This window comes from Watersipora subatra, chromosome 4 (assembly GCF_963576615.1).
Source record: "Watersipora subatra chromosome 4, tzWatSuba1.1, whole genome shotgun sequence".
NCBI lineage: Eukaryota > Metazoa > Bryozoa > Gymnolaemata > Cheilostomatida > Watersiporidae > Watersipora > Watersipora subatra.
This window is the reverse complement of record NC_088711.1, coordinates 65,723,688-65,740,548: the sequence shown is the minus strand read 5'-3', so window position 1 is coordinate 65,740,548 and position 16,861 is coordinate 65,723,688. Positions and strand designations below refer to the sequence as shown.

The 16,861-nt window shown below is 37.6% G+C and overlaps 1 protein-coding gene across 1 annotated transcript; it reads left to right on the top strand.

Moving 5' to 3' along the window:
* Positions 1-1,475: 1,475 nt before the first annotated feature.
* On the top strand, positions 1,476-15,240 carry LOC137394709 (uncharacterized). The gene is made up of 6 exons (XM_068081477.1): positions 1,476-1,578; positions 6,154-6,427; positions 8,176-8,287; positions 9,171-9,355; positions 12,246-12,408; positions 14,691-15,240. The coding sequence occupies exons 2-6, from the start codon at positions 6,208-6,210 to the stop codon at positions 14,728-14,730; spliced, it is 720 nt and encodes a 239-aa protein (XP_067937578.1). The 5' UTR covers positions 1,476-1,578; positions 6,154-6,207; the 3' UTR covers positions 14,731-15,240.
* The last annotated feature ends 1,621 nt before the right edge of the window (positions 15,241-16,861 follow it).

Sequence of the window (16,861 nt, the reverse complement as noted above, 5' to 3'; positions counted from 1 at the left end):
ACAGGTTTATATGTGAATACCAAGTGTATCAGTTTGTATACTATATATCATACAGTATACAAGCTGATACACTTTACTGAAATTCTTCCTTAAACGTGTCGTTAACTAGAGTGTAGCAATTACATTCAGACTCGTGACTAACTAATCATAACCCTTAAGTTCTCTTCCTAATTACATAAAATGTAACAGAGAGAGTCGAATGTTAAACCATGTCAATTCTTACATCGCAATCAATATCATCGACTGCTTGTTTCAAGTTTCCATATCCTGTTGACCACCACACTCTAACCACATTAGGAACGTTAAAGGGGATGATAGCACTATACTGATCAGTATCTGAGTAGAGAAGACAGCCGAGGTGCCTGTAGGCAGCAGAAAAACAGTAGAGGTGCCTGCAGGCAGCAGAAAAACAGTAGAGGTGTCTGTAGGCGGCAGAGAAAACAGCAGAAGTGTCTGTAGGTCACAAATATCTACTGAACTTGATTTGGAACTTACTGTTCAGCTTGTCAAACTAACTGAATGGACTTATAGTGAGTGGAGGTAAAGTGCCAATTCAGTAGCATACTTACATACTCTTTGTAACACATTACTCAATAAAACGCTAGCGGAGGGGGTAAAGATGTATATTTATTGAATATATTTAGTCTGTTTTCAAATTGCCCATGATTAACACTACAATAACTAGTTATGTAAAAGAACTCAACACAAACCAACAAAAGTGACAATTCTGAAACAAATGACTCAGATGTGTTGACCAATTACAAAACACTGCAGCTAAAAAACAAATTAAAACAATTTGAAAATCTGTATTCACCGTAGAGGAATAGGCCTGCAGTGTTATCACATTGAAACCAATAAACATATGAAGTTTATTCTAAACAGAGACAAAAAACAACGTAATAAATTTAATTAGCTAGTTTTTACAGCCATTAAAATGGGAAAATTTAGTGTAGCGTTAAATATTACCACCTCGGGTATGATGAAGGTTCAAACATGGCACAGTGATAAACTATGGTAAGTCAGCCACCATTCTCTGACTTAGAAGTGTGTCCAGTGTATTTGCTCAGACAGCTTGAATAATAGAGTGAAGTCTCTCAATAGTCGCTGTCTCTTCATAGAGATCTTTGGGGAGGAGGTAGGAACTGCTCAAATCTCCTTATTCATAGCCTAACCTCCAGAAAATGTCACAAAATTCAGAATTCTCTGGTCAAATATGCGTCTCACAATTTTTAGAAGTAACATGTATCTCAGTTCTCTCCTTAGCCCTGATTTATTGTATATTGTTTCCTACGGAAGAGGCTCATTCGCTTCGTACGCATAATAAGATCTCAGACTGAAAATTAATGTGCCGTTACTTGAATGAAAGCGTCGCAAGCCCACTCGGCAGCTTTTATCAAACAGCCATAGAGCGATCACCCCATTGTTCATTTATATAAGCTTGAGCGCTCTTTCTCTGTAGCTGTTTGATTTCGGCTGCTCTCACAAGTGCAATATTAACGTTGTTTGATCTCGAGAGGGTTAGACGGTGCAGCTGGTTAGAGGTGTGCAGAAGCGGCTGAAATATCCTACAAGTCAATGGTGAGTTGTGATTTTACAGTCCTACCAACTAGTAAGTTAGCATCTCCTGTATTTACCTTTTATAATCAGACATCTACGTGCTACATACATGTACACAATTGTTTCTCAGTTTATCCTTTGATGGCATACTTGGTGTACATCTCCTATCTCTTTCTTTATTTAATTTTGTCCTTTCATTTCCCTATCCATTGGCCTGTCCATTAGGCAGCCTCGTAGTTAGTCAATGGCTGTCAGCTGAATGGTTTGTCTGTCTGTTGTTTGCTGTTTATCTGTTTGCCTAATTATCTGTGTCTTTTAATAATACGAGCTTCCAACCTACTAATCTGTCTGTCTGTTTGTCTGTTTACTTAATAGTCTGTTTGTAAGTTTGTGTGTAGGTTTGTCCGTTAAACCGCATGTTTATTCCGGGTGTTTTTCCATCTGTTTGTCCATCTGTTTATCTGTTGTTTGTCTCTCCCTGTTTGTGTTTTTTTGTTTGTTTGTCTCTGACTTCCTGTTCTACTGTCATCATATACATACACATGTATGTCGTAATTTGTTTGAACTCCAACTAAAAACATTGATGTTACTCAGATCAAAACATTGCGTAAAACAGTCCTGATATCATCTTGTTTCATTGAATAGAACACTTTGTCTTTGAAGTTGCTAACTCGCTATAAAAGTGGACTTCTAGCATTGGTAGATTCATTCTATTATACATCGAAATCATGCCTCGTCAACTTACAAAAACCTTTTAGTAACATACATGTATTTGAATAGAGGAGACTCAGAGCTTTATTTTCATATATAATATATAATAATATCATATATAATAGATGCAACTTCAAAGCATTGCCTAGCCACTATAACAACATACATGTATTTATGGAAGTTCGTCAAAATTCTAGGGTGGTCCAATTATTTTCATACAACTGTATGGGTCTGCTAACTCTTCTGCATACTTGCTTGTCTCTCTACCTGCATATTTGCTTGTCTTCCTATTTGTCTGCTAATTTTTTGTTCGCCTGTCTACCTGCATGTCTCTATTAGACTGTTAATCAAAGACAGGTTTGTGTTTACCTGGTGTTTCATGCTCTGGTTTATCTGCTAATCCTACCATCTGTCTGTCCATCTGCCTGTCCATTTGTCTGCATATCTGTTTTCCTACTAGTCTGATATCTATCTGTTAGTCTGACTATGTATTAATTTGTCAGTATATGAAGCTAAAAGGCTGTTGATAGTTTTAAGTGAAATACTGTAAAAAGCTCTCAACAATGTCATTAGAACCTTTTTAGCTTATAGTTTAGCAGTAAGTTAAAAGTAAGTATGACTATTTTATACGAATTAATCACAACATTTTAATAAGGATATACCACCCAAGAAGGTTAGTTTAGAGATGTTACGATCAACATTCAGTCGTTCACCAGCTTATAGAAATAAGCCAGAGTATCGTCGAGTGATCAGTCAATGCCCTATCGACTCTTTGACTGAGGCCCGCTGAAGAACATCGGATATCAATGTATCATCTTTATACCGCATACAGAACCAGGCTAGTTGAGCTGTTTGACAAACCGTTATTGATCAGGCTGAGGAATATCCTTGGGCTTAGGTCATATGCCATCCAACAGATTGGCGTAGTACCTCATTATTCTAGGGGTCAACCAGACACTTGTAAAGAAGTTAACTAGAGGCAAACAAGATAAGCGAGTCACAACGTGTAGACAACTCTTCCTTTTCTTCTCATTCCACAGTGCCAAGAAATAAAAATATACAACTCACTATAGCCAACTCTTCAACCTGCTGATGCAAGTTATAGTGTAACAATGAGACATTTCATAAGATTTTTAAAGAAATAGTCATGTAATAGTATTACAAATAAGTTGTATAAATATTTTCTTTCACTAATTATATTTAATCAACTATATACCAAAGAAGGTGATTGGTGCTTTAAAATAGAGTTTCTGTAGTGTTTTACTGACAACCAACTGGATGTTACAGTCTAAGGTGCGTTGCTATCCCCCATTTTCTGCTTGTTTCTTGTACCTTACTCGCTGCCTCTAGGCAGCGAGTATGTGGCCTGATCTTCGGTCGATGCACTTTCGTAGATCTTTGTCATCGATGGGATTCTGTTACATAAAAAGTCATAGAATGTACAGTTCTAATTGACAATTACAAAACTCATTTTTTCACCCAAAAATAAAGAAAATTAAAACACAAGTCGATATGCGATACACGTACAAGCGCTTTTCATAACCCTTTGATATTAGCAACAAAATTCATAAAAGTTTAAAAAGTTTAAAAGTTTAATTAATTACAATATAGTTAAAACCAACTTTTAAATTAAAAAAGTAAAAATTGAATTTCCATTAGAAATGGTGAACCATTGTTTGGAATATTCCATCACTTAAAAATAGTGGCTATTAGCAAAGGAATTGAGAACAACAGTTGACATTTAGGAAATAGCCTCCAGTCCATCACAATTTTCACGGCTGCCACAAATGGGAATTACGGTTTACTGTTACACATGCTATCGGAAGCTATAACTTCACTCAAAACCCGTTTAGCATAAATATAACTTCAACGTGTACTTGATCCAGAGTAGCCTATAACGTACACTTAGATATCTTGAAACAATTTGCTTCAAGAATTGTTGTTGAAATAGGAGCAGCCCAACTGCCCATAGTAGGTAAATCTGTCCACCTGTTGATTCTGTAGACCAGAGTTGCAATTCACAAAGACTGGTTTATACTAGTAACAGTGGCCAGATCGACTTGTAGCTCTCCTCCTATGGCAGGAGGTGACTACACAATCTCTTCACTAGGCTACAGTAGAGAGCTTTGACAATGGCGATCATGTAAGGACTGCTATATGCTTGTCTACGTGTGTTAGCCAGTACTGCCATGCATTTTTTGCTTGCCAACCCTACAGAGCGCTGACTCTTTCGAGTGTAGTCAAAGTTTTCTTGAGGTAGACAGGAGTTGTCTACCTCCTACTCCAGCACCACTGAGATCTAGTGGCTATAATTAGGTACCAAGAAACTTCATGCTAGTTGGTTGAAATTTATTTCTCTCTCTGTGTGTCATGTTGACAAGGACTGTCTTATGGTTTAGGTTTTATCACTGATTTCCATGCAGTTTCGGGTCTAAATTTAAAAGCTCTGGACCATCGGCAGCGCCGCGGATAAAAGTAGAAAGCATTTTAGTAGATTTGTTATAACTCATCCTATTATTTATTGTTTTATAATGTTTGTGTTGATAAACACAGGCATGTGTTAATGCCTTGTAGCTGTTAACAGCTGTGAGGGTCCCGTAAGGTGTGTGAGTAGAACAGCACTATTTGTCAGCCAAAAGTCTGACGCTGCGGTGAAATATCATACGTTGAAATTATTGTTATAAAATAATCTCAGCTCAAGCATTCGCTAGCAGCATGACTCACACTTTTCAACCATAAATCTAGCAGAGTTTGTAGCTCCGAGTGTTTACAAGGGCGGACAATCAGTCTTTCATCACAGGCTAGCAGGAAAGTCAACGGATGTAATGTTTACGTCACAGCATAGTTGACAGAGTATCTAGCTAGCGATGGGACATGCTTGAGTACGCTCTGAAGCTTTTAGTGCATCAAGTTTCAACTTGTCACACTTTGTCAGCAAACTCATGCTAAAATATTCTTGCGGCTGAAATAACACGTATTTGGCAGCTCTCCAAATAAGTCATGAGCCAGTATGACCGCCTCTGGTCTAGTTCTCATGTAGTAATCCTAGTTCTGAGCAGGCATTCGCAGTGTACAGAGGAAAAGAGGTACTTAGGACTGACTGCGGCTAGTTGGAGATTAAATTATAGAGAATTATATTTATTTGCCATGTAAATACTTGAGCTGTATCAAAAGGTTTTAAACCAGTCAATGATTTGCTTTGCGAACTACTACGGTGTCAGATTTGCTATAGTGCTACTGTTTCAATTGCTATTGACACTATTTTGCAAGAGCAAGAAGGTGGAGATAAGTACTAACTAACAGCTAAGAGTATTGTATTATAAGGTTTTTGGCGTAAGGATGAAGATGTTTTCGATGAAAGCTATCAATTAAAATCCATCAAAACTGTTGCTTTATATAATTCGACTACATGTATGTAGTATACATGTTCTTTTATTGGTTGTCTCTACGCAGCGCTGACCTATTGTAAATGAAATATCGTAGGTGGCTTGTGCCATCTTAACCTTACTGATCGGCAGCACCATAACTATAGCTCAAGTACAGCTGACACCGATATTTCGGCAGCTATCTAAATGGTTGACTAACAGAAACAGGGCCTTTCCTATGATGTCTAGTTGTAATCTCCTCTAGATTAGCTATGCCTACTAAGCAATGAGCTAGTAGCCAGTAGCACTCTGTTTTGAGTTAATGTTGTTGTTTATTATTATTAGTGTTATCATGGTTAGTGTTCAGTAATGTATTATTAATCAGAAAGAAAAAAATCCTGATTTTACCTGTTGTTCGTCTAAGCTCAGTATTTACCTGTAAGTGGAACAACTTCAAATACATCTTGGCTTCCTGCATCGATGAACATGCCATGTCACATATTTTATGGAACATTTTTAGAAGACCTTTCGGCACCTGGCTTGAAACTCCTCACACCTCCAACGACCCCATAGAATGGCGACTGACGCTGCTCCCAGCCGACGCCTTAGTTGGAGGCCAAGCTCTGTTGGCATCGGTTCCTCCCTTACGTTGAGCGGGGTGAGCAGCAAACCGTCCCCATATATAGAGAAGGACTGGAATTTAGCTATATCTTCCAAACCATTTTTTCTGCCAAGAGTTGGAACAGGTGATCATCGAGCTCCTTCGACTTCAAGGTTCGGGGAGCACTGGAAGGGTAAGTTCCAATATGCTAGTACACTTACCTTCAGACTCTAAAGGTTCTGTTGCCTATTGCTGCTAAACATACAATTCAGAATGAGGGGAATCATTTGTTAAAACTTACATGAACAATCTCAAATATGAGTATAGAGCTCAAAGGTCAGAGAAACAATGACTAAGTTTCCATAAAGGGATAGAGTAGTGACACACCCCCACACGGCGCTGCAATGCCGTATCACTCTCATTTTTTCAGGATTCAGTGTTGCTGTTTGGGAGCGAAACTCTCATGCAATGCGCCATCTTTGTGCCATGAAAATGACCCTAGCGGCTAATGGCATCACACTTGTGCATGCTCATAGGTCTGTCTTTCCTGTTGCTTCATGGACAGCCATAGCCTTGACATATGGTGTCGCACAATCATCGCTCTACTACAGTGCCCTATCGAAACATGACCTGCTTGTCCGCCCAGGGTAGCGCTTCGCCACTGCGCACTCAGGTGTCACTACACCATTGCTGTATGAAGACGTGGTAACCATCCTCTCAAGTTGCTGACCAACTGAGCTTGGTTGAATGCTGGTTGAATGTACCAGACTTGCTGCTTTAGATATGAGACGCTGCACCAGCATGTTCCACAGCATTGCAGTTGACTTACAAAAATGCTAGGTTTGATGATGCGCATGTAATTTCTGTCAAGGGTCAGCCACTTGAAGGAGTCATATTTAGTAAAAGACACGTTTTGCCATTGCTGGCAATACCTTGTCTTACACTTTCTGCTAAACTTCCAACTTGTCAACCCTGAGCAGCCACTACCTTTTCCCTTCTCTCCACAGTTTCTTACCCTCTTTACTTCCCTATCTTCCTACTTTCTCCAATGCTCTGATATATTTATTTTTCCACATTATTCATGCCTTACCCTCTCTATAGCACTACCTTCCTTATTTTCTGTCCTATCCTAAGCTCAGCCAACTGACTTTTGCTTTGGATGCTCTACAGTAACTGGCCATCAAACATGAATTGACAACAATCAATGAGCATTCTGTGTAGACTTCTACTACTGTTATGACATAAAACATACCATCATTTACTATATATCCACCACCGTATACTCACCACCATGTATCTACCATTATATACCCACTACCGTAGATCCTCCACCATATATGCACCTCCATATATCTATCACCATATATCTACCACTATATATCCTCTACCATATACCCACCACCATATATCCACTACCATATATCCACCACCATATACCAACCACCATATATCCACTACCATATATCCACTACCATATATCCACCACCATATATCCACCACTATATATCCACTACCATACATCCACCACCATATATCCACTACCATATATCCACCACCATATATCAACCACCATATATCCACTACCATATATTCACCACTATATATCAATCATATACCGGTATATGCACCATCATATATTCACCCCCATATATCTACCACCATATACCCAAATTAACACATGCAAAATTGCTAGCAGTTGAAGTTACTCCTGTGACTTTACTAAATTCTTAAAAGGTTAACCTAAAATTTCTCTGTCTATTGTCTCTTTTACACTTCGGTCAGCTGCTGCACGTCTATAGAGGTATTTATAGTCACAATTCTTTAATCCGCAGGTCATGACCTTTGCAGCAAATATAAACATGCCATAAGCAATATGGCAGCAAAAGTAAAAATTCTATTGTTGAACATCCATTGCATTGATATAAGTCAGTTTGGTTGCAGCTCCTCAAACTGATGCCAAACTCGTTCTAACCTGCTGCCCAATGTTAGAACCAGATGCTACGGATGCTAACCAACAAATAGACCAAGACTCTCTAACTCTTACCAATCCAGAGTGAGTTGATTGCAAACCAAACTGTTAAACGAGTCAATGACACAAATAGTTTGAGTTTATAATGAAAGAGGGGAGTTTAGAATAAATTTAGCAACAGTGAAGGGCTGAAATTTAGAATAAGGTAAACTACAGTGAGCGTACCGAGTCTAGAATAGGGTGAACTACCTTGAGAGTATGGAGTCTAGAATAGGTAAACTACCTTGAAAGTATGGAGTCTAGAATAAGGTGAAGTGCAGTGAAAGTATAGAGTCTAGAATAAGGTGAACTATAGTGAGAGTATGGGTTCTAGATTAAGGTGAGCTTCAATGAAAGTATAGAGTCTAGAATAAGGTAAACTACAGGAAGACTATAGAGTATTGAATAAGGTGAACTACAGGGAGAGTATAGTCTTGAATAAGGTGAGCTACAGGAAAAGTATAGAGCCTAGAATGAGGTGAACTACAGGGAGACTATAGAGTATTGAATAAGGTGAACTACAGGGAGAGTATAGTCTTGAATAAGGTGAGCTACAGGAATAGTATAGAGCCTAGAATAATGTGAACTACAGGGAAAGTATAGAGTAGAGAAGAAGGTGAACTACAGAAAAAGTATGTAGTCTAGAGGGACATTACGCAAGTTTTGAAGTGCCTAAGATATTTAGAAAAAGAAGGTGTTATTAGATATTTATGCATTGGTGTCTGAGTTCAACGTATTACAATATTAAATTGAATTAAACACCAACTATAGTACTGTATATACATTGAAAATAATAATATGGATGTTTGATGATAATGAATATTTGCAAAATAAACACATTTACAAATATGCAAGGTTTAGCAGCTCTGAAAAAAATTTTAATGGAAGATTTTTCAATGATAAGTTACAAGATAAAGTGTATCAACAGATTGAGACGGTGGGCTGAAAAGTGTGAAAGTTACCGGAGTGAAGGAGTGCTAGTGGCTCCAAAGGAACAGATGGAAGACCCAGACAAGGAGGTTCTACTCCAGTTGGATAATGTAAAAAAGCAGATTCAACGTTCACCAGAAAACCTCCTCATCTCCATAAAAGCTGTCATGGCTGAGAAGAGAAGTAGGTGACTGAGAGTTGTGGCTATATCGCTATCTTGCTATGTCGCTGTCTCGTTATGTCGCTGTGTCCCTGTGTCCCTAGGTCTCTATGCCACTATGTCTTTATTTCGATATGTCGATATGTCTCTGTCGCTGTGTTGCTATGTCGCTGTGTTGCTATGTCGCTGTGTTGTTATGCTGCTATGTCGCTATGTCTTTATGTCGATATCTCGCTATGCCTCTATGTTGCTATGTCGATATGTCTCTATGTTTCTATGCACTATGTCGCTATGTTGATATGTCACTCTGTCGATATTTCGCTATGTTGCTATGTCTCTATGTTGCTATGTCGATACGTCACTATGTTGCAATGTTGCTATGTTGACATGTCACTATGTCGCAATGTTGCTATGTCGATATGTCACTATGTCGCAGAGTTGTTATGTTGCTATGGATAAGTGCTGTGTGACTCAAAGAAAACATAATTGCTGCTGAATTTATACCAGAAATACTTAGAGCTCCTCAAGGATGAAGTTGTGATGTCATCATGCGAATTCTATTGGGTGTTTCTTTTGTTAACTTGTATGTACATGTATTACCATTCACTATCACTACACTGTATTTGTTCACTATCACTACACTGTATTAGTTTACTATCACTACGCTGTACTTGTTCACTATCACTACACTGTACTAGTTCACTATCACTACACTGTACTAGTTCACTATCACTACACTGTACTAGTTCACTATCACTACACTGTACTAGTTCAATATCACTACACTGCACTGTACTAGTTCACTATCATTACACTGTACTAGTTCACTATCACTACACTGTACTAGTTCAGTATCACTACACTGTAATAGTTCACTATCACTACACTGTACTAGTTCAATATTACTACACTGTACTAGTTCACTATCACTACACTGTACTAGTTCACTATCACTACACTGTACTAGTTCAGTATCACTACACTGTAATAGTTCACTATCACTACACTGTATTAGTTCAATATTACTACACTGTACTAGTTCACTATCACTACACTGTACTAGCTCACTATCACTACACTGTACTAGTTCAATATCACTACACTGTACTAGTTCACTATCACTACACCGTACTAGTTCAATATTACTACACTGTACTAGTTCACTATCACTACACTGTACTAGTTCAATATTACTACACTGTACTAGTTCACTATCACTACACTGTATTTGTTCACTATCACTACATTGTATCAGTTTACTATCACTACACTGTACTTGCTCAATATTACTACACTGTACTAGTTCACTATCACTACACTGTACTAGCTCACTATCACTACACTGTACTAGTTCACGATCACTACACTGTACTAGTTCAATATTACTACACTGTACTAGTTCACTATCACTACACTGTACTAGTTCACTATCACTACACTGTACTAGTTCACTATCACTACACTGTACTAGTTCACTATCACTACACTGTACTAGTTCACTATCACTACACTGTACTAGTTCACTATCACTACACTGTACTAGTTCACTATCACTACACTGTACTAGTTCACTATCACTACACTGTATTTGTTCAATATTACTACACTGTACTAGTTCAATATTACTACACTGTACTAGTTCACTATCACTACACTGTACTAGTTCACTATCACTACACTGTACTAGTTCACTATCACTACACTGTAATAGTTCACTATCACTACACTGTATTAGTTCAATATTACTACACTGTACTAGTTCACTATCACTACACTGTACTAGCTCACTATCACTACACTGTACTAGTTCAATATCACTACACTGTACTAGTTCAATATTACTACACTGTACTAGTTCACTATCACTACACTGTACTAGTTCACTATCACTACACTGTACTAGTTCACTATCACTACACTGTACTAGTTCACTATCACTACACTGTACTAGTTCACTATCACTACACTGTACTAGTTCACTATCACTACACTGTACTAGTTCACTATCACTACACTGTATTTGTTCAATATTACTACACTGTACTAGTTCAATATTACTACACTGTACTAGTTCACTATCACTACACTGTACTAGTTCACTATCACTACACTGTACTAGTTCACTATCACTACACTGTAATAGTTCACTATCACTACACTGTATTAGTTCAATATTACTACACTGTACTAGTTCACTATCACTACACTGTACTAGTTCACTATCACTACACTGTACTAGTTCAATATTACTACACTGTACTAGTTCACTATCACTACACTGTATTTGTTCACTATCACTACATTGTATCAGTTTACTATCACTACACTGTACTTGCTCAATATCACTACACTGTACTTGCTCAATATTACTACGCTGTACTAGTTCACTATCACTACGCTGTACTAGTTCACTATCACTACGCTGTACTAGTTCACTTATCACTACACTGTACTAGTTCACTATCACTACACTGTACTAGTTCACTATCACTACACTGTATTAGTTTACTATCACTACACTGTACTTGTTCACTATCACTACACTGTACTAGCTCACTATCACTACACTGTACTAGTTCACTATCACTACACTGTACTAGTTCAGTATCACTACACTGTAATAGTTCACTATCACTACACTGTACTAGTTCACTCTCACTACACTGTACTAGCTCACTATCACTACACTGTACTAGTTCACTATCACTACACTGTACTAGTTCAGTATCACTACACTGTAATAGTTCACTATCACTACACTGTACTAGTTCAATATTACTACACTGTACTAGTTCAATATTACTACACTGTACTAGTTCACTATCACTACACTGTACTAGTTCACTATCACTACACTGTACTAGTTCACTATCACTACACTGTACTAGCTCAGTATCATTAAACTTCTCTCAGGACGAATAGTAACTGCCAAGGCAGCTCAGTTTGGTAAAAACCATCTCAATGATCAACCCCAGCCCACGATGAACAACTGTGGAAGTGATAGCAAAATGGCACCACGCCCTTTTCCTGTCATGACTTACCATGAAATTCTCAGAGCAGCCATTGTCAACAATTGGTGAGTCTGAACTTCACTCTTGCTAAGTAACTGCGGGCTATTAACTTAAAGCTCTTTATGATTTTGTTATATGAACTCAGGCTAACTCAGAAGAGACAGAACTTGCCTCATGTAGGTTGTCCCTTCTTACATAGTATTCAAGATAATACAATGTGAAGTTTATTCACATAATATATCTGTACTACTATCTAAAAAGCATTTTATGGAGTTATTTGCCCTTTATTTACTGAACCTCTCAGACAACAAGCTGTCCGCAGATGCAGCCCCTGCTTCCTCTGGATTGGACACCAAAAAATATTTGATAAGGAATTATTAGGGTAGTGCCTTGCTTGTGCTAGACAACAAGCTCTATAGCGACAATACTATGTCTGAGCTGTGGTGTAACAATACTATGTCTGAGCTGTGGTATAACAATACTATGTCTGAGCTGTGGTATAGCAATACTATGGCACCCAAATTAAAGATATCTATAAATTTCAATGTCTGCTAATACAAAAGTGCTTACATAGAGTTAAAAAATAAAATACCTATTTTATTTAAACTAAAATGATTATTGTATGCACATAGCGAAAATTCATCCCTGTGTTGCTTCTGTGGCTCATCTGATAGTTTCCCTATTGCTTATTATGGTTATAAATAGGAAACGCGAGATGGCAGCCAACTTGTTAACTCGAAGGGTTATAGTTGGTCCACAGATGATGACACGATGCGTTGAAGGCCTTGGTAGGAATCGAAAGAGATCTGTGTCTATGTACTATGTATATATTTATGTATACGCCTATGTACATATGTATAATTGAAAAATTGTTTCCCATCCCAGTTCACTTGAGTGGGTGGTAATGCCCGCTCAATCTCAGGTCTCCTAGCAGAGACCAAGTAGTTATACTCCTATCAACAGATTTCTAAAACCATATGTATACATGAACATTTGCACGCATTCTTATGTTCGGTATATACATTGTATATATAGCATTCGTAGTCATTTATAGTCATCTTGTTTGTTTATGCATCCTACTTGCCGGCACTACTAATTGATGCAGCTCTTAGGTGGTTGGTTTTGCTGAACCCCAGGCTATAATGACAAATAGCACACCTACACAGCTTTTGTTCAATTGTAATCCTTCTCTAATTTTTATCCAGTTAGTTTGTGTCTCATGTGTATGATCACTCCATGCCTGTTACGCCCTCTCTTAGCGTCGCACGTTAGTTTGTGTCTCATGTGTATGATCACTCCATGCCTGTTACGCCCTCTCTTAGCGTCGTACGCATGAAACACGATTACTTGCACGCACTCTCTCTATCTCTTTTGCACAACCTTCATCTATTATATACTCTCAGCACTTCCAGTGTTCACACCTCCCCCCAGAATATCATTTGCTTGTTACACCCCCCTCGATTCTCGCTAGACCCCTTTTTTGCTACACTCTTCTGCTTACACGGGAGTAGATGTTCAGTACATATGTTTAATCACTTATGATTTAAAACTGTCTAAACGTATGGATATAAATGAGATCTGGTAATCATCACTGTTTCTTCTCTCCGACTATGAAATGTGCCAACTTGTTTATAAATCCACAAGTTTGTGGCATCTAAACATAGAGTTGCATTAAATGTCTAGCACAGTCTTTTATTAAATGTGATATCACACTTCTCTGCATATGCATTACTCACCACTCTTAACTAATATAAGTTGCGCTAGGAAGCAACATTATTAACACTAATAACATTATTAATATTAATAATACTATTCATTATTAATATTACTATTTATTATTGATGCCTGGAACAGGATAAGCATTTGTGACTACGATTTGCAAAGTGCTACGTTTTAAGGATATCGATTGGGTGACTTTCGATAGTTCTACATTTTTTATGGATATCCAACAGTGTTAAAAAATACACAAATAGCTAGAATATGGATATAATAGTAAAATAAAGTGACACCTCTATTTACTGTGTTACAAATACTCTGTGAACTACGTCAGTGATTATTATGAGTTGTATGACTGGATTCCTCTATTATTTAACACCACCCCCGTACTCTGCGAGAGATCGTCATACTATGTATTAGGTATGCGCACAGTTATTCTTAGATGGGGCAGATGGTGGCGAGCTGGATTGGGGATCCGACCATCCTGTTCGGTTACTGCGCGCAGCAATCCTTTTTCCCAATGCTTTTAGTAGTTTCAAACAGACTGACGAACACGGCTATTATTATAGTAAAGATTTGTCTCTGTTTACCTGTTACAGATTTAGGTTAATATTATTTCTTGACATTTTAGTAGCAATAGAATGCGATATTCTGTAAAAGTCATTGGATAAGAAACAGCGAATCAGACTGGGGGAACATTTACTGTCCTGTAAGCCATCGTACCTTAGACTTACCTAGATATGTTTGAAATTGTCTGCCAACACCCTAAAGCTATTAGCACCAGTTGTCTTTAGAATATATCTGTCTACAGAGCGTCTTATGAGTTTATTGGAGTAGTGATATGACACGAACTTGTTTTTTCCTGTAGTAAGAACATTTTCCTTCAGCAGATTAAAGCTCTGCTCGCTCACTTTCTCTGTCGAGTTCATTTGTATGAAGAGTGAATAGAACATTGGTAACAATAATTATAATACATTCATACTGTATTTGGTTAAGTAATAATATTGATTAGGCATGACATTTGATTGTCTTGTTATTTTATAACAACATAATAATAGCTAATGGCTTGCCTGAACAGCAGCCGCGGTTCAATCACTGCTGCCGCAATTGAACGACCAGACTTCTCAGGTCGCCAGTAGGTTTAGTCGGGTCGAGCCTTTACCAATTTCACCGAGTCTGCTGCCAACACACTCGTGAACTAATGAACTTTTGCTGGCTGACTGGGTAAGTCCTTTATTGTTAGTTTTAAGCAGCCTGTACCGATAATGCTAGACGTACCTGTAGATCCCTTATAACCTTAGACGTACCTGTAGATCCCTTATAACCTTAGACGTACCTGTAGATCCCTTATAACCTTAGACGTACCTGTAGATCCCTTATAACCTTAGACGTACCTGTAGATCCCTTATAACCTTAGACGTACCTGTAGATCCCTTATAACCTTAGATGTACCTGTAGATCCCTTATAACCTTAGACGTACCTGTAGATTCCTTATAACCTTAGACGTACCTGTAGATCCCTTATAACCTTAGATCCATATTACATTCTTACCCATCATTTGAAAGGTAGAGAAATTGGCAATACACTAATGTTAGTATCGAGAGCTTCCAATAAATCTGCATCGAGCTAAGACTAAACTGAATTCTGTGAGAATGAGAAAAGTACATGTTATAAAAGATCATTGGTTAAACATCATCCATCCATCTCTACATATACATATAACACACTACACTTACTGTAACACACTACGCTTACTGTAACACACTTACTGTAACACACTACACTTACTGTAACTCACTACACTTACTCTAACACACTACACTTACTGTAACACACTTACTGTAACACACTTACTGCAACATACTTACTGTAACACACTACACTTACTCTAACACACTACACTTACTGTAACACACTATGCTTACTGTAACACACTTACTCTAACACACTACACTTACTGTAACTCACTACACTTACTCTAACACACTACACTTACTGTAACACACTTACTGTAACACACTTACTGCAACATACTTACTGTAACACACTACACTTACTCTAACACACTTCCTCTAACACACTACACTTACTGTAACACACTACGCTTACTGTAACACACTACACTTACTCTAACACACTACACTTACTCTAACACACTACATTTACTCTAACACTCTACGGTTTTATATATAAAAAGCTGTAAACCAACATACATGTATTTATAGTTAGTGAGCAACTCTTGACCCTTTAATTTCATTGGCTAGACCTTGGCAGCAACCAGATTTACTTCGCTGACTCGTGAGATTGGCAAAATTTAAGAATGATTTTCTTTCCATAAAATGAAAAAAACTGCACTGCTTCAGAATGTTGTTTGAAATAATGTTGTCAACAACAGAATATTTACAGTTCAGATCTATAAGTATTACAGCTCAGATCTATAAGTATTACAGTTCAGATCTATAAGTATTACAGTTCAGATCTATAAGTATAAAATTCTACTAATCATAGGGGTTAAATACCTAACCTTGGCTTCATTTTTACTCCTATCTCCAAACTTGATACCACAATACTAGCTGTTAATGAACTCAAAATGTACAAACTACATGAATAAATGTTTATTTATTTATTGCTGACCTTGTGTACTGATATACAAAACAATGTAAGTTATTAAGTGTATAGTGTAGGTGAGGGGTGTGGAGCCAGCAAAGAGAGTTTAGCTAGTTGTAAACTCCCGTATTTCAATGCTGTTTATTTGCTTTAGAAGCAATTAGTAAACATGCACTTGAGAATAACCAAGTTTG

What these genes read in the sequence shown, in the direction of transcription:
- LOC137394709 (XM_068081477.1), top strand. Translation starts at nt 6,208, where the DNA reads ATGGCGACTGACGCTGCTCCCAGCCGACGCCTTAGTTGGAGGCCAAGC. An exon ending in GTTCGGGGAGCACTGGAAGG is followed by an intron (nt 6,428 to 8,175) that starts GTAAGTTCCAAT and finishes GTTTGGTTGCAG; the next exon opens with CTCCTCAAACTGATGCCAAA. An exon ending in TGTCATGGCTGAGAAGAGAA is followed by an intron (nt 9,356 to 12,245) that starts GTAGGTGACTGA and finishes AACTTCTCTCAG; the next exon opens with GACGAATAGTAACTGCCAAG.